The sequence below is a fragment of the Alligator sinensis genome, unplaced genomic scaffold (assembly GCF_000455745.1).
Source record: "Alligator sinensis unplaced genomic scaffold, ASM45574v1 scaffold737_1, whole genome shotgun sequence".
Classification (NCBI taxonomy): Eukaryota; Metazoa; Chordata; order Crocodylia; family Alligatoridae; genus Alligator; species Alligator sinensis.
The window spans coordinates 1,752,221-1,778,994 of record NW_005841930.1 but is presented as its reverse complement, the minus strand read 5'-3'; the positions used below and the strand labels follow the sequence as shown (position 1 = coordinate 1,778,994).

Genomic DNA, 26,774 nt, shown 5'->3' with positions numbered 1-26,774 from the left:
GGAAAGAGGCATTATGAGTCTGACATAAGTCTCTGTAATTTTGGGTTTACCATGCCCTTGACCTTTAAAAACCAGGTGTACAGCTGAGACCCCCAACTACATGTCTGCTTTCTTAATATATCAGGGTGCCTGAAAAAGCAGCATCTAGGGCGCTGGGACTTCTACTCCACTGTGCAGGACATGGGTGGCTGGGGAGTGGGGACCTCCCAACTGCCCATGCTCTGTACCATGAGTCCTGATGCATGGGGAGTTTAAAGAGTGGTGCTGAGACTGGTTTCCACAGGCTTCCCTGCCAGGGATTTAAACCCCATGCCCAACAGCTCTGGCCAGCCTGTCCAGCCCTCCACCAGGAGCCTCTGATCCAGAGCTGCCGGTTGCAGTGTTCTGATAATCAGCTGATAATCGGTTCTGATCTGGGGTTGCAGGCCCCAGACCAGAACTGGTTCAAGTCCTAGGTCCCGGGACAATCAGCTGATCATTGGCTCTGGCCCCAGGGCATAGGTGACTGGTAGATGAGGCACAGGGTGGGGGCACGTGTCCCCCCTGACAGGGCCATCCATGCCACTGATGCCACCGGTGGCATCTGTGGGTGCCCCCCCAACAGGGCCATCCCCACTGCTGAGGCCACCGGGGGCGTCTGCAGGAGCTTGCCAATTTCACCCCTGCTGCCGCCAGCGGCTTCTGCAGGTTTCCCACCCAAACTCAGGAGGCACCAGTCACCCATGCGCCAGAGGCAATCCTTTTACAAACTGCCAGTGCAAGGTGTGCCCGGGATTACAGATCTGGGCTCCCCCTCCGCAGGCAAGTAGTAATGGCACAATTAGGATTCGATCCCAACAATCATGCATCCTGCAATACACGTGTGGTATGGCAGATGTGTGATTACTGGGGTTGGGGGTCAGATCCTATCATGCCATTAAATGAGTGCGTGCATAGTGGCCTTAGGCAGCATAGTGAATATCCTCACTGGCTGTTGAAGAAAGGCAGAAGGCAGGGCAGGGTAGCACCTTAGACTAACCGGCATGAGCTTTTGTAGGTATGTACTCATGCCTCTCTGAACCAGTTAGTCACTGAAGTGCCATGCTGTCCTGCCTTCAGAATTACAGTGCTGATTACCTCTCTCTGCCGATGAAAGAGAAAATGCAGATTGCTTTCTCAAACCAGTCTTCTTTATGTAAGGTCACATCAGACAGGAAAACAATGTCATGAATCTCTCTGGATGCTGATCATTGGAATAAAACCTTTGTGTTTGCATTCCCAACACAGACTAAAAATCCTACAATCAGAAGTGTGGTCATAATTACTGAGACCAGGAATCTCTAGGGGGAGTGGGACAGCTGATTGGCAGTATTTTGGCCAAAGACTTCATGCACCTGACAGGCTTTATGCCAGAGTGGGCAGTGTAGGACTGTTATATCAGCCCTACATCACTCATGGACCAGCCCTTCCTGAACTGTGGCAATTCCTGGCTAGAGGAGTCCTATGGCATAATGGGGCTGGAAGACAGCCTAGAACTGAGAAACAAAATATTTCTTAACATTTCTTAACATGGAAAGGCTGTCAGGCAAGCCTTTGGCACTGGAGTAAATTCTGTCCTCAGTGGCCAAGGCCTTTAAAGATTCTGCGAGTAGGTGTGATAAGAGGGAACTGAGGAAACTTCACTGAGTGCCAGACACATGGGCTGCCCAGGGACACTGAGAACAGGGGCTCATCTTCTGAAACACTTAAGAAGCAAAGCAGAGTCCTCACTTAGCCTAGCCTTTGATGTGGGGGAGGGGATAATCTTATTTCCTTCCCCATTGCCTTTCTCACAATTGATGGGACTTAATGCTGAAATATTCCAGAAAAAGGACAGAAAGGTCCACCCTGCATAACAGGAGTCCAGGCAGAGGAAGCACTTCCTTGATATAACAGACATTCCACTCGTGGTTTCTTGCCTAGTTTCAACATATTCTAGTTACCTTCCCTGATTTAACCTGAGGAGACCCTGACATTCTGGTATGAAAAGTGGAGCACAGACCCCACCAATGCTATTATAATCTGATTACATGAATCCCCAGGCGGATTTAAAGGCAGATGCTTCACGCACAGCTGGTGCTGTAACCTTTAAATCTCTCTGTACATGGCATTATGTGCTTTGAAGGCAGCCTGAGTTAGTGACCTGTTTAACCCAGGAGCACACTGAATCTACCTCCTTCTCATCTTTTTTGGTCTGTCCACCCTGCAGACCTCAAACTGTAGTTACTTTTTAAGGAGGACTGTATGCATCTCCTACTGAAGTTTGCTCAAGGTGCTCTTTGCATCAGCCAGAGTGGGTTGCTGAAGACTCAAATAGCACCCTACTGCAAGGCCTGAATGTACAGTACAAGTACCATAACTCTTCTAGCCCTTTCTTAATCCAGAACAAGAATCAGAACCAAGCAAGTAACTGGACACACAAGTTAGTTCATTCTGTCCTCAGAGTGTTGTCTCCCTTGTTCAGGTTCTCTCCAGAGCCCACTTTTAGGTCTCATGAGTACATATTTTCCTTTAGTTGTTTAGGTGTTAATTTTCCAGATGAAGACAAAGGAAGTGAAGAGATGTATTCATGGGTTTGTAGGTCTGAATTTTTAAAACAGCCTCTACATGTTCATGCACAAGTTGATTTTTGTCTACAGTTTTAGGCTTTGACATGGAGACTGGTTTGAAGCCCTTAGGAAAAACCTGAGACCCGTTATGTTTTTTTTATTCAAGTACTTTAAATATAAATCCTTGCTCCATTGAGGTCAATGGAAAATCTCCCATCAACTTCAATGGAGCCAGCCTTTTACCTCATATATATATTTAAATAATATCTCCTTTTCTTGGCTTAGCTGTTAAAATTTTCCAGGATAACTATGCCAGAGGGTTTAGATTACAGACAATAACATCCAATACAGGTGAAATCATTGGTATGTACTGTTTTTTGAAGGTAATATGAATCTGCTTTAGTCTGTATAGGAAACGCATAAATAAACTCTATCTCTTCCTAAGTAAAGATAGCGTGGAGTACTGTTCCAATTAACAGTGCAGAAGCACTTTCAGTAATAAATTCCCAGCACATGAATTAAATCACTGGGAATTATAATTGCATACTAGGGGGACTGAAGAAATGCTATGAGTTTCCAGATTTATAAACAGTTTCTAATTATTCTTTGAAGATGGATTGTTCCCTGCCATGACTCAAGAAAGTAAATATTCTTCTACCTGGGCAGCCTGTAGTCTACAATGATTCCTTTCAGTTTGGAAAACACTTCTTTATGCTACATATGGTGAATGGTATACTCCCATCATAAGACCAGTTGCTGCCTGTCCTAGTAGGTCTCCTATACTTTCACATCATCTTGTTTATGTACAAAGCATTTCTCCTGCATGCATTACTGTACTGAGTGCAGAATGGTATATATTCAACAAAAAGGAGGCAGCTATGCACTTACCTTGAAGTTCTCGTGTGTGGGGCAGATCCACCTGGCAGCCCCATCTTCTTGTGCTACAGCTACTTCCTTTTATGTCTGGAGATACCATGAGAAAAATCCATAACAGAAAAGTTTCCATAGTTACATCTATGTTTTGTGAATCAACAATTAACCTATTTTAAGCCCTTTTAATACAGGCTGTATTCACTTACTCTACTGTTAATCAAACTATCAAATGACTTACAGACAGCCGTTATATCAATGCCATTATCAAAGAAACTTTTGACCTTTTTGAAAAAAAAAGAATTAGATGTCACAAGATTTCTGTTCCACAAAAGGTGTTCTAAGACTTTACTGAGTCAATCCTAGATCAGCCTTTTCATGATTTTGCCCAAGACAGATGTCAGGCAAATTAGCCAATAATTATCTGGGTCATCACATATGCAAAATATTGTCATGTAAGTTTTTGGCAGTCATGTGGAACTTCCTTAGTATTTCAAGGTTGGTTATCAGCGCTTGCAGCTCAGGAAGCTCCTCTGTTCATTTAATAATTCATGTAATCATCTGTTAATTCAATTTGTTTAATAATTTTAGGTGCAAGCCATCAGGCCCTATACATTTGGAAATGTTACTTAATAAAAACATAGGATTTTTTTGATCCAATTGTCACTTTACAGCGGTCTCATGTCACTTGTGCCTGTCAATGCCTGCTGATGACTTTTTATTTATTTGATGTTATCTCTGGGACAATGTGTTGAAATAGGCTGTTGACACTTGCTTTGTTTGATCCAGGGAGATTTAAAATAAAAATATTAGAGGGTAGAAGCAGAACACCTCCCCCCAGGGGGAATGGCCTGAATTTGTCAAAAAATAATGGTAACTGCCTGAGTTTAAGCAAGCCACGGCCAGGCTGAGGTCAGTGATGCTGCGGAGTCCAACTTGCTGCTTGCAGACAGGCCACTGGTACAAACGACAAACCCCAAAGTCAAAGTAAACCCATGAGATTGATTTCCAAATGAAAATACATACATGGCTCTGGCAGTTCCCAGATCTTGCACCCCATCCTGTGCACATGCAGTATGATACCAATTACCAAGTCCTAAAGAGTAGGAAGTGTACAGGAAAATGCTTAGGGGTAGTGGCAGTTATACCTAGTTTGTTAAATACAGGGGATTGCTTAGGACTGGGTTGAGTCACTGCGCTTTGCCAACAACAACCTACTGGCTCAGTGAATTTTGTTTTGCAGATGATGGTGGCTGAGGGGGAAAAAGAGGGACACAACTCATTTGGGCAAATCTCACGAGACTCGCACAGCAATCCAAAAATAATTCTGCTTCCTTGAGTTATTCAATAGGTCTGAGAATACCCATGTCAAATCACAATCTACGCAACATCAATAGCATTAGTATCCTGTGGCAATCACAGCCAAAGGTGGTCTGATAAAAGAACAATTCTATAATATAATTTCATACCCCAATAAATGTTGAATCCGTAGGACCCATCTTAGGAAGACAGCTTTCAGGTAGTGATCACTACTGCAAGTACTTAACAACTCATTACCTGTATTTCACTCAATTACTGCTTCAGCTTTTAGGATACAGAAGAAATTTGTGAACGTTCAGAATATGGAGACATAACCGCAGTACCAAAGAATAAAAATTAAATTTCAGTCATCAAAATGTATTACTTGACTAAACATGATGGCAACAGTAATAACAAAAAATGATCAATTTTGACTATGCACATATAAATCTTTTCCTGTGATACTTATCAAAGCACAGTGTTAATGTTAAAAGCATGAAAAGTATACAAGAAAAAATAGCTCTTCAGAACACAAAATGTTAAATAGTCTATGGGTTCACCCATCTCCCTTACAGTTGAACCATAGCTCTTTTGAATTTTATTAGTTTCATGGTTTGGATAATGATGCCCAATAAGGAAAATGGTCAATATACCCCATATTAATACTATTATGCCAGAATGGTATTTATATCCCTGCTGCTAAAATCTTATCTCCATGATTTAAACAAAAGAACAAATATATTCAAATGTAAAATGCTCTTTTTAATTACTAAATTAAGAAAGTTAAACAGTTTAAAAATGTAAACTTGCAAATAAACCATAACAAAATGTAATTAAGACTTTAAAATTTGCAACTCAGTATTAAAAACTCAATAGAAATAGAAAGGAATTGGTTTTGGTTAAACGTAAGTAATTCAAGGCTGGTACAGACAACTGAAAAAAGTAATATTTTGCTCTGTGCATCCCCCATGAAATGTAAAGAAGTGCATAGTAATTCCACTGGAGAACTTGCAGACATAGAGAAAGTAATTTCATTAGCAGTACAGGACATTTAACACACCTATTTTACAATGGAAAATGTTACACACAAAACAGAAAATCCTAGTTGCATGGCAAACAGTTTAGCAGTTGAACATGACTAAAATTCTATGGTTTTAAGACCATCTGAATGTGGTTACAATGTTTATTAAATAAATTTTTGAAACAGATCCTTATACATGTTTTGATACAAGAAGTACTTGCAGTTTCAAATTTCCAGTTCCAATGGCGATGGTTTCTCTTGCTTTAAATATGTTCATTTTAATTTCAAGAACAAATCAGAACACACTTGTCAAACATTGGAAACGTTACTGTAAATACAGCACATGATTCCTGAAAGAGCAAAGATACAACCATCTACAGGTACATAGTCATAAACAAAAAGTGCAATCCAATTAAAAAAATTCATGCTTGGCAAAAGCCAAAAATTAGATCACTGGCTTTCAGAATCTCACCAGTATTTTCATGTTTGCAGTAAAATTATCACTTTCTGGGTACTGCTGCAGTGTGGCTCATTCATTCTGAAATGAGATTATTCTGCAATAGCACCCATATACTGTATGTACAGGTATGTATATATATTATATATATATTTTATATATAAAAAAGCAAAAAAACAAACACCTGTCCTGATTTTTTTTGTTAAAACATGAAAAAAAATGTTTTAGACAAAGAGGCCACTTTTGGAAAATAATACTTTTAGTTGAATCAGGAGAAGACTAGTTAAAATCACATAGGTTTTGCATTTTAAAAAAAGGAAAGCATTAGGATCAGTTATTGGCACTGAGTTACTATTTACATTGAACAGAGGTTTTGCAGTTTACGTAACATCAATACAATGCATTTTCGGAGTCTTTGATTAAGAAAAAAACAAGTGTTTTTCTCCTTTCCATCAATGACATTCAGATTATTCAGACAAGTGGTCATGGACAAGGGCTGTGGAAGTTTTCAACTTCTGACCCACGTGCATTCTGGTGCTGGAAGATGCTGCACTTTGGAGAAGCCTGTCACTGAGCTGGAAGCTAATGAAGGGAAAAACACCTGATAATGACATTCTGTACAGACCGGGAATCTACAGGTTGTCACCGGGCTGGTACTGGGGTTCTGTTGCAGTAAAGTAGTCTTCAAGGAAACTCTGCAAGTATTCAAAAGTTGGACGCTCCTCTGGGTCTTTTTTCCAGCAGTGGATCATAAGCTCATGCAAGGAGATGGGGCAGTCCTGAGGACATGGCATCCTATAACCACGTTCTACCTGCTCCAGGACTTCACGGTTATTCATACCTACAGATAGGCAGCAGCAAGATGTTTGTTAAAATACAGGGAAATAAACCAAAATCTCCATATGCATTTACCATATATACATTCTCTGGCTAGGGACAGAGATTACACATAAATTGTTTTAAGTGATCAGAAACTGGTTTAAACCTGTAACAGAATAGAAGTTCAGTGCACATAAACCAGTTTCAAAATGGTTGAAACTGGTTTAAGACAAACCTGGTTGAATGTAGTATCAGACTTAACTGATTTAAGTCAAGCTGGTTTATGAAATGTCTGTCCCAGACCTCTTCTTGGTTCAAGTTAAATCACAGTCCCCCAGCATCCCAGCATTTGCAGCCCTGGGCTGGGCTGGGCTGGGCTGGGCTGGGCTGTCTGCTCCAGAGAGCAGGGCTGGCTCTGCCCCTCTGCTCCCTAGCTGGAGCAATGAGGGCTGGACATAGGCAGAGAAAGAAACATTTTTTGGGGGGGGTGGGGGGGTGGGGGCTGAGCGTGTGTGCATGCGTGTGCTCCTCCCTTCCCTTCCTTCCCCACCAGGTAGGAAAGTCTGTGGGGGGAAGGTGACGGAGGATAGGAAAGCGCCGTGGGGGGGAACAGCATTGCCCAGCACCATGCCAACCCCAGCCCTGACAGGCGCTGTGTCAGCACCAGCTGCCTCCGCATCCCTGCACCACCTGGGGGGGCCTGGAGCTGGAGGCTGGAGTGGGGCCAGCCTTGCCTGCGCCACCAGGCTGGAGGGGACAGAGTCCCTGGGACCCCCATGCCTACCCCACTAGGCTCTGCACAGCAGGGGCAGGCGCAGCAGGGTGCAGGACAGAGGCGCAGCTCATCTGCGGGTGTGGAGAGGGGCGGCAGCTCTTGCCGCTGCATGCATCCCAGGAGGCACGGAGGGCGTGTGCCCCCAGATCTGCACAGGGCAGGGTGGGCTGGTGGCAGTGGCACTGGGAGGAGGGTTTGGTGGGCTATGGTGAATCTTGGGGTGGCTACAGCCCCCCCAGTGCTGCTGCTGCCTGCCCTGAGCACAGTTCCCCCTCTCCCCCTCCGGGAAGAGCACGGCCCCAGCCCACAGCTGCAGCCTGCCCTGCCCCACTCAGATCTGGGGGCACATCCCCCATGTACCTCCCAGGGTGCATATAGCAGCAGGAGCCGCACTCCCCAACGAGCCACTCAGGGCTCAGTCCTGTGCACCACCCTGAGTGCCTGTCCCTCCCTCATTCCTAGCCCCACTCCCTCCCTCACCGCTGCCTGTGAGCCCCTCCCCACTCCTGCTACAGCCACTGGAAGCCCATGCCTGGGCTGCTTTGTGGCCCTATCACTGCCCTGCGTTTAGCCCCTACCCTTCCACTGCCTATGGGGCTGGCTCACTGGCTCCCTCAGGCATACCCCTGCTGGGGTCTGGGGCCAAGGAGGAGGGTTAAACTTCCCTTCCCCCAAGCATGGAGGTGCCCTGCCTGCTTACTTAGTGCTGGCTGTGACTGTAGACTTCAAATCCCAGAAGCACCTGGAAGCAGGAAAAGGAAGTGATGAGCAACCCTGCAGAGTCCGGCTCCTGTGACTGTGGACTGCAAATTCTAGAGACCTCGGGGGCAGCAGGAAAAGGAAGTGAACACACAGCCCATGATGGCTACCTGCCAGAGACCCATGCTGTAGTGTCTCCCTGCTTCTAGCCCAGGCCACTGCAGGCATGTGGCTGCATTTCCTGAATCAAAAGTGAATGTGTGTTCATTTGCTTACTGGTTCCATCTTGGCAGTTTAGACTAACCTAATCAATTCAGCCTTGGGCTTTTTGACTGTTTGTACTTAGCCTCTATGGTTAAACAAATCAACCAAAGAGCCCACCTGTTCCCACTTCCTATCTATTACAGTATGGACTAGATCGATCTGCTTCCAAAGGTATCAGTGTTAAACAACTGAGAAGTAAAACACTGCTGCCTCTTAGCTACACCCTTACCCTTCTTCAAAAGAATTGGCACAAGTTTACCAAAAGGTAGAATCAGGCACTTTCTTCCAACCAAGAGCTATGCAATATATTTTATTGTGAAGTTTGTTTAACAATCTTTTGTTTCCTACTTTAGTGTAAAGCACACTTTTTTCTATTTACAATCCAGACACTTAAACATATAGGAAAAACTGGCTTTTTGAAACTTCGCTCTGAGCCTGCCAAATTTTTTTAGGACTTTCTAGGAATAGGCTGTGTGGACTTCAGCCTACTGCTCTTAGAATAGCAAGTGTCACCCAGAACATCTCACTTAATCTTTTAACATATTTTTTTAGCAACTGACTGTAATTGGTAGCCCACAGGCCCTTGTCTTGAAAATGGCTAAATCTGTTCTATAGGGTTTAGTTATGACAGGCAAATTTGTTCTGGTGAATGTAAAACTATAATGGTGACATGGATGATAGGTGGTAACTTTTTAGGAATACTAGTTAGTTAGAACCAATGTAGTTTCCTCCACACTTCTATGTTTCTTCCATTATTCTCTATCCAAGAAAGGAAAAAAAATGTTCTGATTCAAGAATGAAATACTAACCCACCTTAGTAAGTCTCCCTATGAAGAAACACCTCTACCTCAGTCCCTGATCCTATGCTCAGATGTACAAGCCCCACTCTGGTTACACTGACAGGTATCTGGCTTCTTTAGCTGCACTGTGGCTTTCCAAGGTTTTTCTCCCAGTCCTTCTTCATACCATTACATTTTTCCCCTTAAGCAGTGAATGTCCATTAACAACCTGAACTTCATCCTTACTAAATTCATTAATAATTTCCTTGGCTTTTTAATAATTCCAAGGAAAAATGCTGCCATATGGAAGCATTTACCAGAAAGTATGTACATTAATAACAACCTAGATGACAGCTTAGTTTCCAGGTGGCTAGTACTGTTAACAAAAACTCTGCCAAGATATACTGGCAGACTTAATATCTCTAGGTCAGCGGGTCCTGCTGAGAAGCCCTGCAGGAATATCAGTCATCTTACAAGATGCACTGTAGTTTATTCATGACCCCATTTTAGCCAAATCCTAGAAGCAGTACTGCATCCTCATCCTTGTTGACCTGTTAGCCACCTTCAACTCTGCTGACTGTGGCTTTTCTCCTTAAAATGTTGTCTTCCTCTAGTTTTCTTGATACCATCCTCCCCTGGATCTCATCTTTCCTCATCTCCCCTCCAGCTTTCTGTGGGGTTCCAGCTAGACTCTGTCAGCTAGGCCAGGGGTGGCCAACCTGTGGCATGGGCAGCTTCTGTGTGTAGCACATAGCTGGCTGGAGAAGGAACAGGCAGTACAGTGGCAGATAGGGCTGGAAGCAGAAAGCAAAATATCAGTTTGGGCAGGAAGCACAGAAAAGAAAGCAGAAAACAGAGCAGCAGATTAGGCAGGGGAAGGGAATTGGAGTGGCAGTCAGAGAGGGTGCAGGGCTAATTTGTGGAACACCTGCCAAAAAGGTTGGCCCCCACTGATCTAGGCTATATCTACATCTTCCTGATTCTTTCTTCATAACATCTCTTCACACTCACACAGTTCAAACCCCCATCCAGACTTTCATCTCTCATCTTGATTACTACAACAACCATTGTACTTGTCAAAACCATTTTTCTGGTTTTGACAAGTACAATCTTGCTGTGCTCATATCCATTCAGGTGGGAATGTAAAGATCAGTGTCTCATTTTATTGTCTTGACCACCCCTCTCTCTCACAGCAGATATAAGATGTTTGTCTCTGCTTTCCAAGCCCTTTACAACCTAGCCGCACCCTGCCTGCCATCTTTCATTCTGGATCAGAAAAGGGGATCATTCTGTCCCCAGTTGGACTATGATGCCACTCTCCATAACCCATGACAGCTTTTCAAACAAGCACTTTCACTCTCTCTTCCATGCTACCTCTCATTCTTGGAAAGAGGTCCTATAAACACATGCAAAAGCCATCTCATTATCTGCCTTCAATGTCCCTCATATTGCTGCAATATTTTAAACAATCTTGACAGCCCTTTCAGCTGCTGATACACTATAACTACTGTCTGTCAGGCTCACCAGTATTGCCTTATTGTGTTCTTGTGCATCCCAGGCATTTGTATCTTCCCTTTGTCTCTTGTCTTATATTATAAGCTCTGATGCAGCCTTGACAGTCTTCTAGTCCTGTGTTTATGCAGTGCTTAGGACAGTGAAGTCCTGGTTCAGGACTGGTGTTGTAAGGCGTTATGGTTACAAGTAAGTTATAAATAATGGCTCCAGCATCTGGTATATTCTCCTCAGGGATTAAAAATCCCCGAGGCTTGAAGCCAACAAAATTATAAAGTCCACCAGACTCCTAAGACTTGTCTACGTTATGGGACCACTGCTGCTATAGTTGTACTGGCACAGCCCCATACCAGAGAGGCAGAGTATGCAGCAAACGGGCTTTTTATACCATTTCCCCAAATGTCATAAGCTAGCCTGGCAGAGACCCTCTTCCATTGATATAGTTGCATCTAGACCAAGGGTTTTGCTCACATGAGAAAAAGCTCTGAGAATAACATACAGGCAGAATGCCCTTTGGGATGGATTTACTTCATGTAGACCAGTGATTCTCAATCAGGTGCTGCAGCACTCTGGAGTGCCTTGAGATCTTTTCAAGGGTCCTATGGGGTGCCACACAATGTTAGTACTGCTAGGTGTACAAACAATTTACAAGACAAACCTAGAGATTTTCAACTGGAATCCATAGTGTCAAAACCTGTTGCAGTTTTTCTGAGTTCTTTGAAACAGAAGAATTGCTCTATTATTTTTCTGTAGTCAAAAAATGAGTGTTAAGTAAGAGCTGGCATTTTCCGACAGGTGCTTTCAATCTAAAAAGGCTGAGAACCACTGATGTAGAAAATGTGCGTGGTACTCAGTGCTCCAGAATGTAGAGACAGCTCTTGTCCTGATGCGATTACAATTGAAAAGATAAAACACATAAAAGGATGGTGGGTGCTGGGAAAGCCAGAAGCTGGAATCACATCAGTTTTGTATTTTCAATTACAAACTAGACTAATTTTTCAAACTCTCATCTTTGAAGCTGCTGGACAAATCACCTCACATTTGAAGGTAAAAACCTCTTCTGTGCTTCTCCCTGTTTTCAAGCCTGGATAAATTACAGTGTTAATAGCAACACAGGTAAAAGCAGAAAATTTCCTTGCCTGAAATAATTCATTTGCATGAATTAGCTTATTGTTATGTGAGGTATTGACTGTTCTGTGTTTTTAATAATCCAGTGTATTATTTTGTGCAGCAACACGCTTTGAAACTTGACAGTGGATCAAATATTGAACTAAGGGAAAACAACTCTTAACCTCTCTTTTCTTTTAAAATGTAGAAAAGAATATGGAACAATTTCCATGCACTGTGCTGACTGGAAGCCTACTCTTTCATTCTTCTACCCTCTGAAAGTCCAAATATAGTTACGAACCTAAGTATAACTCATCATTCAAGTGTTAACCAGAATGATCACACATCTTTTTCCTCCTTTAGGTTATTACAGATTTGTATATGAATCACTACATTGGTGGGGAAGTAATACACACATACTACCCCTGCAGATCAGAAACTGAACTACTTGGTTTGTCTTTTTAAAAGCCCTAGGAAGATGCCCCAGGTTGTCTTTGGAGGCCGAGGGAGCTGCAGAGATTTTGGCAGCATCACTGCCATCAGGGACCAGGCGTCTATAATTTCACAGCCTGCCAGAGCCGTTTAAGTCAGTGTTTCCCAACCCGTGTGCTGCAGCACACAAGTGTGCCATCAGAAACGAACAGGTGTGCTGTGGAATTTTGCCATGGCAATGAGTTACAATAGGCATGAGGATGGGGAATGCCTTAACAGGTGCGCTGTGGAAAAATTTTATTAATGTAAGTTTGCCTTGGGTTGGAAAAGGTTGGGAAACACTGGTCTCAGTAACAGCAAAGGTGTTCTCTCTCCCCTGAGTAACCCAAGGTTTGGAGAATGTAGCTGTGGATTTCAGCCAACTTGTACTTGACCTGCTTCCCCTACCTGGAGTTCTGTGCTGAATCTTTGGAAGGGCATGGCCCAGACTGATCCAGAAACGAGTGGAGGCATCTCAAATGGGACTTAGCTGCTTAACACCAGAGCTGCAATTCTTAAAGCCTTAGCTCAGCTATTGACTAATCTAAGCTCTTTTTTGGATGCAGACCTAAATCTTAAAATTCAATTGGAATGTTTCAGGACCTCCGTGATTTGTCTCTTCTTTTCCACAGGTTAAATTAGGTTTCTCTTGCAGCCTAGCTCTTATGATGATGAGCAGCTTTATGATTCAAAGGCTAGCTCCCTGAAGTAAAAGCTTTTCCATGTCCTACAGTACACTGCCAAACTGCCTCCTACAGAGAACTATTTCTCTCTGCCATACAAACACATTCTCCTCATTCAAAATGCCTTTCTCCCTTATTTTTTCTGGGCTGCTGGAAAAGGTGAAAGTTACATTTTGTAGATGTAACAAAACCAAACCTCCAAGGCAACTCTGCTCCTTAGTTTCCCACAGTGCCATGTGAGAAAATATGTCTTTGAGGCTTTTCCTGCACTACCTAAAAGGTTTGTTTCTACCATAGGTAACTACAGTGTATTAGCTAAACTGCTGTTAAATGCCTGTGGAAACAAGGCGCTGTGGTTGTACTGTGAAATAACAGAAGCCAATCAAGGGCAAAGGGTGGGGACAGCATCGACCTTGCACAGTAAAAGCTACAGTGCCTTGTCTGTGTTAGGATTTTATGATGGAATATGAGTTAGCTAGCTAGATGTAAAAGGGGAAAAACAAAATAAGAAAACAAAATATTATTTTGCCTTAGATTCTAATATTGGTAGGGTAGGCAGTGCCAGCTTTTCTTTTTTTTGTGTGTGTACTATGCAGAGCCAACTCATTAATGATGCTAAACAGACGGTATCTCTCACTGATCCATTTGAGCACTGCAGGTTTGTAGACTGAACTGGGTGTTGAGAGGAAAGGTCCTGAGGTTCTTGCAGCAGTTTTCATTTTCAGTCATTTTCTGTAGCTATTGGAAAGCTATTTCAAAACAAAACCTACCCCAATCTAGGCACAAACACAACTGCCAGACGAAACAACTGCATGCTGCAAAAGCCACTGGTCCTTGTCTTTCAAATCCTGGCATATATTTATTTAAAAAAAATGCTGCCACAATTGCTCAGTTGCATTGTTCACGTAAAGAGAAGTACAGTCAGTTCATTGTGATATTGTAATCTTCATTGATATGAGTAAAGTGATCTTCTTCCATGTCCACTCTGTTTCAAACTTTTTGAATATATATAATACATGCAATAGGGAAAAAAACCTGTTTTTTTCCCAAGCTAGCCTAGGAACCCATACTGATGAAATGAATGCAATTTTAAAGATGTCCTTTACTTAATATGCACATGCAGATAGCATTCAGCACATGAACTGCGTAATATATTAGCCATCTGATTTGGGTGTGTGAACATGAGGGTTATTTCAAGAACAAACTAAGTACCATTAGGAAGGCTGAATTTCAGTTTTTACAAAACCAAACCCAGAAGTACCATAGTTATCTGAATCCAAGACTATTTGAAATTAAGACCCTGCCCCCCCCCCCAGTAATTAGATTCTGTACATGGAATTTTTTTCTGTGTATAGAATCTAATTATTGGAGGGCCTTAAATTCATTTCCCCCAATGTGACAGTGGGGAAAGCAGCAGAAGGGGGCAGGCGGCAGGGAGGGCAAGTGGTCTGACCCCTGCCCCCACCACTTGTCTCCCTTCACCTATCCCTCCCCTTGCTTGCATGCCCCAGTGCCTTTTCTCCACCTACAGGGCCAGCACCTCCTGCTGCCTCTCCCTGTAGCTTCTGCACCCTGCATTACCTGCCTCCTGCAGCTTACTGTCAGTCATAGCTTCAGCCTCATTCCAGCCTGGGGCTATGAAGCAAAAGGAAGCTCCTCACTCCCCTTCCCCCTCCTGCCTGGCCATGCAGGAGCAGCAGAGGACCCTGGGGTCTGGGTCCTGGGCCACAGCTGCTCTGGGCTGGAATGGGGCCAGAGTCATGATTGATGGTAAGCTGCAGGGGGGCAGGGGTTGGGGAAGCAAGTGGGGAGGGAGGGGAGCAGAAGCTATGTGGCACAGATAGGGGTCCAAAGGCTGCAGTGGGCAGGTGTGTGTGGGGGGACTATGGCTGCAGCTCCAAATCTAACCCCAAGCCTGGGTCAGGGCTCTAGTCAGACCTGCCCCACCCCACTCCCCCAGCCTTGTATTTGAATCCAAGATGAGGGGCTGCCTCCCATGCTGCATGTGGAAATGCTGACCTTGCAGCTGGTTCCCGTGAAGCCTTAAATTGAATGTGTGGCTGCTCCCAGCCTTGAGAGTGCACTGGAAGCCTTAAAGACTCCAGTATGCTCCTGTGTCTGCGAGCGCCAGTCAGCTGATTGGTAGGGCTGTGCAAAGCTTTGGATTGCGATTCTGATTCGGAGATGATTTGGATGATTTGTAGGTTGAATCTATTAATCTGAATCGAATCGCTAGAAGCTTTAGGCTTTCTGAATTGATTTGGAGCTTCTGGTCCACCACTGTAAATGATGGCAGGTCAAAATAACTTAGCTGGCTCAACACCAATAGCACCAGCAGCATCAAAGGTACCCAGACGGAACTGTCCCAGAACCTTTCTTTTTATAATGGAATTGACAGCAAGAAGTAGACATTGTGTTGAATATATGTTAATCCTGGTGTGTGATGGCTTATCTTGTGTTTTTATGTTTATATGTTTATTATTAAAAAAAACCCAAAATAGTTAGAAAAATATATCTTAGGAAGCTTTCGGGTTGAAAATCCCTTTGTCAGGCTGAGGAAGTATGTGCAGTTGGTGTATCTCCTGGTCCTGGATGGAAGGAATAGTAAAGAAGCCAGAGGCTGGCCTGGCACGCAGTGCAGGCAAGAAAGTCAGTCAGTGAAAATGGAAATGGAGGTGTCATGGGATGAGGGACAGCCTGTGGTTGGTGTTGGGGGGAAGGGGGATGTAGCATCGCAGGTTAAAGTGCAGAGGTACAGTTTCCCAGAAATCCCTGCACCTCTCTCCTTGAAAGCTGGCAAGCTTCACGGACTCAGCAGGGGCTACCATCCCTGCAGTTTTCACCCCACTGCGCTTTAACACACAAAGTGTCACCTATGTCATAAGTTTTGCTTGTCAGCAGTTTGAGGGTCAGTTTCCCAGAAACCCCTGTACCTATCTCCTTGAAACTTGGCAGGGTTTGTGGCCTCAGAAAGAGCTACCACCCCTGCAGTTTTCACTCCACTGTGGCTTAACACACACACATGATATGAGTTTTGTTTGTCAGCAGCTTGAGGTGCAGTTTCGTAGAAACCCCTGCACCTATCACCTTGAAACTTGGCAGGCTTCATGCTCTCAGCAGAGGCTACCACCCCTGCACCCCTTCATCCGAATCAGCCAAAAACCAACAACGTTATAGATATTTCATTGATTCCCCATTATACTCTATGGCCGAATCTCCGAATTGGCTCTGAATCTAACAAAGCGATTCAGCTGAACAGAATCTCTGGCATCTGAATCGGCTGAATCTGAATCCGAATCGAATAGTTCCCTATTCGCACAGGCCTACTGATTGGCACTCCTAGCTGTGGGAGTCCATCAGAGCCTTAAAAGGCTCCATTCAACAGACTGGCGCTCCCAGCTATGGGAGCATGGGGCCTTTAATTTGCTACTTGCCAGTGCAGGGAGAGCCCAAAATCATAATCCCAGGCTTCCCCTGCACCATCAATAGGGCATGACTGGGATCTGATCCCCGATCTCACAATTGCACCTCCTGCCATGCACATGTGGCATGGCAGGAGGCATGACTCTTGGGATCATGGATCAGATCTCAACATGCCTTTAACTAAACATCTCCCAGAGACCCAACACTTAACTTCATAAGAGGGAAGCAAAACAATGTGTTTTTAAAAATGCTTCATGCTGCTATCATTTCTGAAGCATGAAAAATCCTCACGGCATTAGAGAATATTCTTAAGAAAAGGTTTGGCCACTTTGAGTTGGTGCCAACTTGTGTCATCTTTTCTCATATTGGCTTTCTTAAATTGGGTGTGGGGGCGGGGAAGAGTGCGAGTGAGAGAGAGAGAAAGAGAGAGTTATTAGAATGGTTAACATCCTCAATTGGGCCCAGAGCCTTTGTAAATGGAGCTTTCCTATTTACCAAAAGTAGCCCTTGCATGGAACTGCAGGATTTGGGGACACTGGAGAGGACATTTGCTCAAGGTACAGCATGTGCACTAACTTGTCGAATGCAATTTTAGCACCAGAAAGCAGGGCAGGCAAGACAGATGTGCTTGTTCAGTGCAGCTGGAATGTGTGGCTGCACTACCCGATAAGCAACATTTTAAACCATAATCCTGCTGGACAACAGCCAAAGAAATATAGCCTCCTGCCTCCCTTTTTTTTAACAGTTTGAAAGTAGGATCCAACAGGGAATTGGGGAAAAAAGCAACAGTAAAACTAAAAACAAGCTGAACCAGGCACATACATTTTTGGCTTTGCTTCCCTCCCTCCCCCTTTTATTTCCCCTGTGTGCTAATGAAAAATATTGTTGAAAGGGCTTATTTCAAACCAGTGCCTTGTAAAGGGTTAAAGAGAGCACCAATATCTAAGTTAGACATTTTGCCACCCAATAGGCCCCCTTGAGGGATAAACTGAAGGATAAAGAGTAAGACAGCTACTATTAAGAAGTCAGGCTACTGCTGGCAGGGACTATTAGGGCTGTGGTGGAAAGTTTAATTTGGAGCCCTGGCATCCCTCTAACCTTTGCCACTGTGGTCTCCTGCTCACAGACCCCAGTCCTTTCACCCAAAATGGAGCAATTGGACAACAAATGGTTTGAAGAGTGAGGACAGTGGATACTAGATTTCATATTCAGCCACTCAGCCACACCCCTTCCTCTCTTGTCTCCTCCATGTTGCACTCTCTCCTGTTACCTAGACAGGAGGAGATTATAAAATGGCAAGGCCTCTATGGAGGCAGACCTGTGAGTGTGAGTACACATCCAGATTTAGGGGGTGTGAAGTGTGTAATAAGTCACAGGAATTGTTCTAACGAGTGAGGAGCACTTTCCTTTTTTATTTGAACTCCACCCCACAATGAGCATCCATGCCTGGAGGCAGATCTGTAACCCATTTTACAAGCAAGACATTATAGGGGAGGAAGCCAGCTCTGCTACACCTAAACCTGAGAACCCTTTCGTAGCGAAAGGTTGATTCTTGAGGTGCTCTAAAAACCACATGCTTACCATGACTGATCAGGGTGCCAGGGCAGAGCATGGTGGTATTCAGGCTGTGGGTTCCTATCAACTCCACACTCTCCTCCCCTAGGTGAGCTGGGATCCGGGGCAGTCCTGTCCCTCTGGAGGTGTCTGAAACCCTCCCCTTGCCCTTGTGTATTCACCAGGATTTGGCAGGATCTGGGGGCCCCTGTTCTTGTGTAGAGGTGCTAGCCACTCTCCCAGCCCTCCTCATGTAGGCACCAGGACCGGGGGCAGGAGTCATTCTCTCCCTCTGCAATCTACTTAAAGGCTGAAACCTCTCAGTGCTATAAATCCACATGCTTGCTTGTTCTGCCTTGAAATTTGGAGTACCTAAGGGAGGTGCAGGGTAGAGTTACTGATCCAACTGTAGGAACTTTTGAGCCCAGAATTCCCAAGATGCACACCATCCCTCCCTTCCATTTTTAATGCTGACAGCTCCTTTTTGCACAGACCTAGAAGGCCGGCATGGAGCTGAAACACACCAGGTTGGGCCAAGGGCATGACTGGACCCCTAGCTGAAGCAGAGGCTGGCGGAGCAGTGTGGGGTGCAAGGCCTGGTTTAGTATATAGCTCGGGCTATGTAACCAAGGAAGTATGTGATCCTCCCTACTGCCTGTGACAGATCCATGCAACTAGAAGTAACACTTTATGTGCTGATGGATAAAATGTTAATATCTTCATGGAATGGGATAAGAAGGAGAATTTGAGCTGAAAACTGGCCAGGGCAAGGAGAAAGGGACTTCATGTTGCACTGAGGGAGAATGAAGAAGGGGAGAGATTCAGTAGCCTTCTTCCATGTGTTTAATATAACTTTAACCACCATATAATGACTGTCTAGACCTTGGGGGGACAGACCATGTCTATAATTTCTCTTGTAGGTCCTGTTAGGAAATACACACTGAGCATTTCTGAGTATGACCCCAATCCCCATTTCACAATAACCAAGTGTACAAGGGAGGAGGGTGAATGTGAATCACACACAGCATCTGCTACCTTTACTGAGCCACAGCAGAGTCTCAGCTGCAAACCTACATGACAACAACTCCCAAAGTGATCACAATAGCCCACAAACAACATTTCTTTTTCCGTTAAAAAAACAGGCGACAAAGGATGCTGCTAACATAGAGTTCTGGTTTCCCTGTGCTATCTTACGCCCTTCCAGAAGTCTGAGTTCTGCGGAGTCTGTTTATTTAACCATACCTCTGCTCTCATTGAATGATGCCCTGGGATATCCACATCACGTACTCCCCTCCTCCTTTGAACAATTCTGAATAGTAACTGCCTTCCCCTGCCCTACTGTTGGATGCTTCACAGGAAAATCACCATATTTCCTAAATTTTATAACACATTCACTTCTTTTAATCCCCCTTCACCTGTACCAAATGGTGCCATCATTCAACCCAGAAACCACTCTCATCTCCCACCTCACTGCTGACAGCCCTGAGGGCAAGAGGACCCCCTGTGCACTAGTCCTGGTCAGCTGAAACGAGGCATATTGTACTGCTCAAGGGACAAGTATCTCCTTCCTTTGACCACAGGCAAAGGGTCAGGCCAAGGAGTTCATTGAGTCCAGTGGGACACGATCCTCCCTGATCACCTCCTAGTCTGACCAACTCTGCCAAACTGCCTGTCTACCATTCAGGACAGCTACCATTAACAAAACAAATGCAATTGGAGGACTTGCAGATGGTTCCCATTGGCTATTGCCAGCTCCAGGTGAGCAGAGTTGAATTCTTTTTTTCTCTTCATTTTCAGAGTTTAAACGAGTGTTTTGGAAAGGCACAAAACAATACCCCCCTGTTGCACCTCTTTGTTAATGTTGTACATCACCGACTACTACTTTGATCACTGACTTTGTGCAACAAACTAATTAATTTGTGAACAAACTAATCCTTCACATCACAGCATCCTTTCAGTTGTGATCTAGCACCAGCAGTCAGTTATAGCATGTCTAGCCATACAGTAAGGAGCTTTACCACGGCTGGACTATTTGGATAGATCTTAATTTAAAACTGTGCTAGGAGTCTAGGCATCCACTTCCACAATTCACACAGAAGACACTGAGGTTAAAAAATAAAGATGAATTCGCTGGCCAGTGTCCTCTTCCTGTTTTCCCTGCACATGAACACCTCTCACCTACAAGGGCCAGTGCTAGAGCATGCAGCTCTGAGAGACAGCACATGCACATCCATCCCTAATGTAAGTCAGAGGACAGTTGGCAGAGTTTCAACAAAAAGCAATGAGGCCTTTACTTTCCCTGCCCCAGAAAATTTAACCTATCTATGAACCTGTCTTAGGTTGGGGCCTACATGTTATGTGATTAATTTCTTTGACTTCCGTCCATTTCTGTTCCCAGGATTGGAGATTTACAAGCATTTACAGAGAGATTTGGTAATATTAGGCCCTAAGGCATCATCAAAGAGAAACATACGTATAAACTGGGATACATCCACTTGGTATTTAATTTACTGAGATCTTAAAAACTGAATGCAATGTTGATGTGAGTTGTTTCTCTACAGTGCAGTACTTCTGGGTTGCCTTCATTACTTCGACAGGAAAAATGTTAATCAGTTAAAGCGATCTTAATGAAAAGGAATCAACAAAAAGGAAGGTTAGACTGATTGCCCATATATCACCTTCATAATGGCAAGGACTCACTAAGGTCCTGAATTAGGAAAGCATTTATGCACATGAACAGTCCTATTGGAAGTCAATGGAACTACCCATATGCTTAAAGTTATGCATGTGCTTACATACCTTCCTAGGCTGGGCTCGAGGCTAGCATTCTTGGTAGCTTTTCTTACCTGGGTATGGCACTCTCCCTTTTGTTACGAGCTCTGTCAGTAGGATTCCAAAGGACCACACGTCTGATTTTATTGTGAACCTTCCATACAATGCTGCTTCTGGCGCAGTCCATTTGATAGGAAACTTTGCACCTAGTGGAAGAAATAAAGGAGTTACACTCAAGATGTGAGCAGTGCTGGTGCACTGGTTAACACAGGACAATTTGGGGGCTGCAATAGTCCAAGTATTGTGTTCAGATATTTTCAAATAACTCAGTGTAATATGGTCAAAGCTGTAATTTTATGATTAATTGGGAATAGGGTGGGGAAGATTTTTGGGAGAGAAGGGAAGGCTTAGGAGCAGTCTTTGGGGTGTGCTTGTCTTTCAACATCCTTCCATGCAAGCTGCTCTGAGTCCAAGGGAAACACTGTCAGAAATTTAAGCTAAAAATGCGGTTTTATAAAAGAAAGAAGCTTGAACAACCAATATAAAAATCTTTTGTACATGTTCTCTGCCCAAATGTTTCAAATTAACATTTCCCTGTGGCATCTGCAACTCAAACATTGCAACACAGTGTTAGTGAATCAAGGAACAGAAGTGAAATTTATGAGATGCACTACCCCCCACCTCACAGGCCAGGATGAGCAAACTGTAAACAGAAACAAACATGGGAACACATGTTTCAAAATAAAAAAAATTAAGATGTTTTTCTATGACATGCAAATAAAAAAAGCATTTAAAAATAATGCAGCAAATGGAGCTGCCTGGAGCGTCATGTCAGGGTAGAATTTTGGCCTATAATTGATAACTTCACAATGTCCTTTTAAGTTCCTGGCACTGAAACGTCTGTAGTGCCGTAACTATGTGCAGTTCTAATGTGCTCGTCCATCATTGTAGCATGCAGAAGCCAATGGTGGAAAGATAACGAGTCTTTAAGGAGTGATTTATTTGCTTTTCCAATCATTTACCATTTTTGTAGAAACATATTTTAAAGTATCTTTTTCATTAAAAAAAAGACTCTAACAGCCATAATAATTAACCATGGTTCATATGTAAAGATATCCAGACATTTCCTGCTGCCTTTTATTAATGCACAGAGCAAAGGTGGGTATTATTATACTGACTTAGGCAAAATTGTTAGTGTCCTCCCATAAAAGTTCTTTACCTTTAAAAAGGATTGTGAAAATTGCAACTTGGACAAATTACTTCTAGGTAGTTAATTTACTGCTCTGCTTACAGTAGTTTGCTAACAGTGTTCTGCCATTTCATCGATGATAAGTACCTTGCAATTTTTACTGTACTAAGCAATCTGACTAGAGCTCAGAGTACAAAGTAAACAAATTCCCATATTTTGTAAAATATCAGGCACATTAAAATTATTCCCACAGTAAAATGAAATAATCCCAAGAGCAGAATTGATTCAGAAATGAATGTATATTTAAGAGCACAGTGTTAGCTGCACAGAGAAGTTCCTGCCGAAATTAAGAGACATTTCAACGCTTTCACACCTACAGTTTGCAGTTGCCTACAATTTGGTCCCTAAAACTATTTAGGCACATGCTTGGATTGTCAAAGTATCTGCAACTCCCCCCTGCTACTAGAGAATGTGTAGGTGCTCAGACCATGTCATATTTATCTGGGCAAACACGTTTCAAGGAGCCCCATCTCAGGCATTCAGGTTTGAATCTTTTGGCCGACCTTTTCTTACCCTTCTTCCTCAAGGAACCAGACAGTGTTTACAACCCGCAAAATCTGCAGTCACTCTCTTACTCTCATCAAAATAGCTCCTTAAAACCTGCCTTTGCTTTAGTGTCCACAAATACCTGCTGGCTGCCACCAGCAACAATTCCTGTCTGGAGTCCTGGCCCTTCCTAAGCACCACTTACAACAATGGGAGGCTAGCAAATAGCTTCCCTAGTCACCGGCAAGGCCCTGGCTATGAATCTTGCACATCTCCCAGGAGAAAGTATTGATAGTGTTAGGTTATGGTTTGCATTTTGTGCATGGTTAGATGACTACTTCAAATGGTTCCACACTGCTCAAAGATCAGCATGTGTTGTGAGGGCCAGGAGCAATATCCCTCCATGCCCTCAGACATACAGATGCCTTGCTTTAGGCCTGAAGACTTTGGCCCATGATACTCAAGAAGGCTGAGAGCTTGTTATTTATTTATACCACACATTTTACAAATGTAGTTCTTTTGATGCATTCTTTTTCCAGCTTTACTAAGTAGCTGAGCCAACTGCTTCTCTTGCGTTTCCTGCTAGGATCCAAAGATGGGAATCACTGGCATACAATATTGGAGGAAGGACATCCTTCCAAGCTCCTCTGTGTTGCCTAGTCATTTCCTTCTCCATCCTTCTGTTTCTTACTGAATGCACTGCGGCCCCTTGGGGAAGTATTGATGGTGGGTAGTGGAGCACCATGGGAAGGTAATCAGTAAGGGAAGAGGCTACCCTTCCTGTATAGCTTTTTAACTAGTGTCCCTTTTCCTAAGATTTGAAGGAAAGAAAACTGAGAATTCAGAAGAGAGTGGTGAGAACAAATGGATACTGCCACAGCTACCTCCTGTGTTGGCAGGGATGGGCAGGGGACACTATCTGCTAGCAGTGACTGCTGCCTAAATTTATACATGACTTGGCTTACTTTTTTAGGGGAATCTCTCTGGGACGTTAAAAAAAATGTTTAGGTTAATAAGAAAATGGTGGATTTTGTGCCATCTTTTTATACTGTTTCTCATGCATGAGAATGTAGTATTGAGAGGGTGGGGATATGGCAGGACAGACAGCAGTGAAGTCGTGCCTCATGTGCTCTTGGTTTTGTATGTACACAGGCAGAAGAATGCCCTGACAGAGGTAGTGCTCAGAGCTGAGACGGCCATTACTGACTAATGGGCAGGAGGAACCAGGGGTGGGTGTGGGGGAGGAGGGAGCATCAAGAGGACCAGTTGCACTGCTGCAGTTTCAAGGCTTGCATCTCCTGTTCAGTGCTATAGTGTGGAGTGATGTGTGGCACATAACAGTGCCTAGCTTTGTGCAGAGCAAGTGCACTCAGAGTGATGGTGAGAGGCTTTTCCTTTGTGCTTTTGTAAGACGTTGTCCTTGATTTTAGAGATGTGTTAAAGAGTTGCAGCAACAAAATATTGTACCATGTATAATTCCCTTCTGAGTCCAAGGTGGAGGGTGACTGGCAGTGGCTTGCAAGGGATAAAGGTAAGGCATTGTTCCTACAAGGTATTTCTAGTGCCTGGAGCTGGAGGCTCACCTGTGGCACTTTTGAAAAGTCTCTCCTCAAGGCACTACTTTGTACACTATACATGTATGCACTATACACATGCCCAATATGTAGTATAGTGCATTATACATGTGCACTGTATACATGCCTGATGCCTGCTCCAATGCATGCTAATTAGCATGCATTGCAGCAGACTCAATTAATCGAGTCTGCTGCAGCATGCTAATTAGCACACTCCAGCAGCCTCAGGGTCAGGTGTATTTAGTGTCCCCATCTTCTAAATGGCAGCAGGGGTGCTTTAACTAAAGCTCGAACAAGCTTTAGTTAAAGTGCCCCCGCTGCCATTTTGAAGCACAAGACGTTGAATACACGAGACACTGAGGGCGCTTTAATTAGAGCAGCTCCCAAGAGTCACTCTAATTAAAGAGCCCCACCCCAGAGCACATGTAAAGATGCCCTATGCTCCCATAGCCCTATGTTGATCTCTGTCTTTCACAAGCGGGATGCCTTACGACCTGGCTGTACGGGCATTATTTCCCCATCCCCAGTGCAGCTTTTGATCTACAAGCCATAACTGAGCTCACAGTCATTGAAACTCACAGAAACACTCCAGTCTCAGCAGCTTATTAAGCTTGCTGTGTTTCTGCTGTGAACAAATGACAAAGTCAGATCATCAGATCAAATCTATATTCCTGACAAGTACACTAATAAACCCAATGGACCACATCCTCAGCAGGTGTCTTTTGCTTTATCTCCACATAATTCAGTGAATCTATGCAGACTTACACCAGTGGGGAATGTGACTCAGTGTTTTTTCCTGGAATTGTAGATACCATCTTCATTAAAAACTGACAGGTCTGTAAACTGGCTGTACACAAGCCCATTGCAATCTACATTTATTGGGTCAGGACAGACGGTCCTCCCTCACAGCTCAGGTCTGAACTGATTGCTTTCATCCCCGCTCAGATAGATTCTTGAATCCGTTCTGTGCAAAACAAGCAATTTTAGGTTCACTCTGTTGCTTCCCACATGCCCTTCAAACACTCAGCTTGGTGGAGGTCAGAAAGCAAATTTGTAATACATGCATGTCATTATGGCAGACTGCAAGAAGAGAGTCTCAGGAAGGTTACTAGGCCCTCTGAATGTCTGAGCAAAGCTAGATATAGGCATTCAGAAAGTCTGAGGTGGAATCAATCTAAGTTACGCAGTTTTCTGTAAGTAGCGTAGTTTAGACTGATAGTGAACAACCTACATTCGCTCTTTGGTGGGAAGGAGAGGGGGCAAATCTCAGACCAAGTTGCACTGGTTTTAAAGCAGTCTGCATGTGCCAAACTTCTGTTCCATTACGGATATAGGCGGGTTTCCAATCACTTATACTGGTAAAATTGTAATGTCTGTACCTGGCCTAAGACTACAGTTCTCTTCCAAATTAATTTCTTTAGCATGCCCAAGATAATCTCTTTTGCTCCCCATTTGGTTTCATAATGGGCATAAGCAGGACCTGGACTGAGGGGAGCTGAAGTGTGGGCAGGGAAATTTGGTGACCCCAGTGCAGAACTCCCAGGGGAGTTTATCTTTTATTTTATTTTTTATTTAAATTTATACACATCAGAAACTGCTGGAGTCCCTGACACAAAGCAGCTTCATTTCTCTGTGGTACTTGCTGTAATGCAGTTGCTAAAGCTGCTACTGCAAGTAATCAAGGTCATGCGTTACCTTCTGTCAGTAAACACATCTCTAGGGGCATACTTTTTAAAAAACACCAAGACCATAAACCATGGAAACTATTAGGTCAACTACTAGAGAATTTAGTTCAGCAGTGAACAGCTTGTGGGCCTGGAAAGGCAAAGCCACAAAGATAAAAAAATGCTGAAGCAAGTATGCAACAGGAAACAAGTCTGTTTGGGCAGGCACTGCTGTGTGGGAGGGCCTTTGCCAAAGACGTGTGTTGTGAGAACTAATACAAAACTGCAAACCTGGTGAAACATCACAACGCAAAACAAACGTCTTCCACCCAGTTTTCATCCTGGGAATTGGGTCATAGAGCTCTGACGCTCTTTCCTTCTCTTTATCCTCCTTCACCCCCTTTGCCCTGGGAACCTTCCCTTCAGCTGCATGGTATTTCCTTGGAAGGCCATTAGTGATTTCACCCACAGTTTGTTATTGAGCAACATGAGTCACTCCCCCTGTTTCTCCCTGTTGGCCCAGGGAACGACTAAGAGCAGGAATCTAACTCTGGCTGTTCCATGTTGCAACAGTCTGCTAGGAACAGAGGTCTGATGAGGTGGAAAATCAGGCACACAAAGGATAAAAATCTCCTTGCTTGTTTAAAAAAAAAACCAAACAAAGCTCCATCCAGTTCCTAGAGTAGAGCGGAAAACATTCAGGGGACAAAAATGATCAAATGACCCCCA

General features: G+C 43.8%; 1 protein-coding gene across 5 annotated transcripts in view; it reads right to left on the bottom strand.

Annotated features, from left to right (window-relative positions):
- Positions 1-5,477: 5,477 nt before the first annotated feature.
- FYN (FYN proto-oncogene, Src family tyrosine kinase) overlaps positions 5,478-26,774 on the bottom strand; it is a 170,163-nt gene continuing 148,866 nt past the window's right edge. For 4 of the 5 annotated variants that reach the window (XM_025198835.1, XM_006019470.3, XM_006019471.3 and 1 more), the window contains 2 exons: positions 21,147-21,278; positions 5,478-7,055 (listed from right to left, as the gene is read on the bottom strand). In XM_025198835.1, the coding sequence (XP_025054620.1) occupies positions 6,847-7,055; positions 21,147-21,278 (341 nt within the window). In that variant the 3' untranslated portion in view covers positions 5,478-6,846. Of the gene's footprint in view, positions 7,056-20,777; positions 20,924-21,146; positions 21,279-26,774 lie in introns of those variants that run through there. The other variant, XM_025198837.1, reaches the window with a different exon arrangement.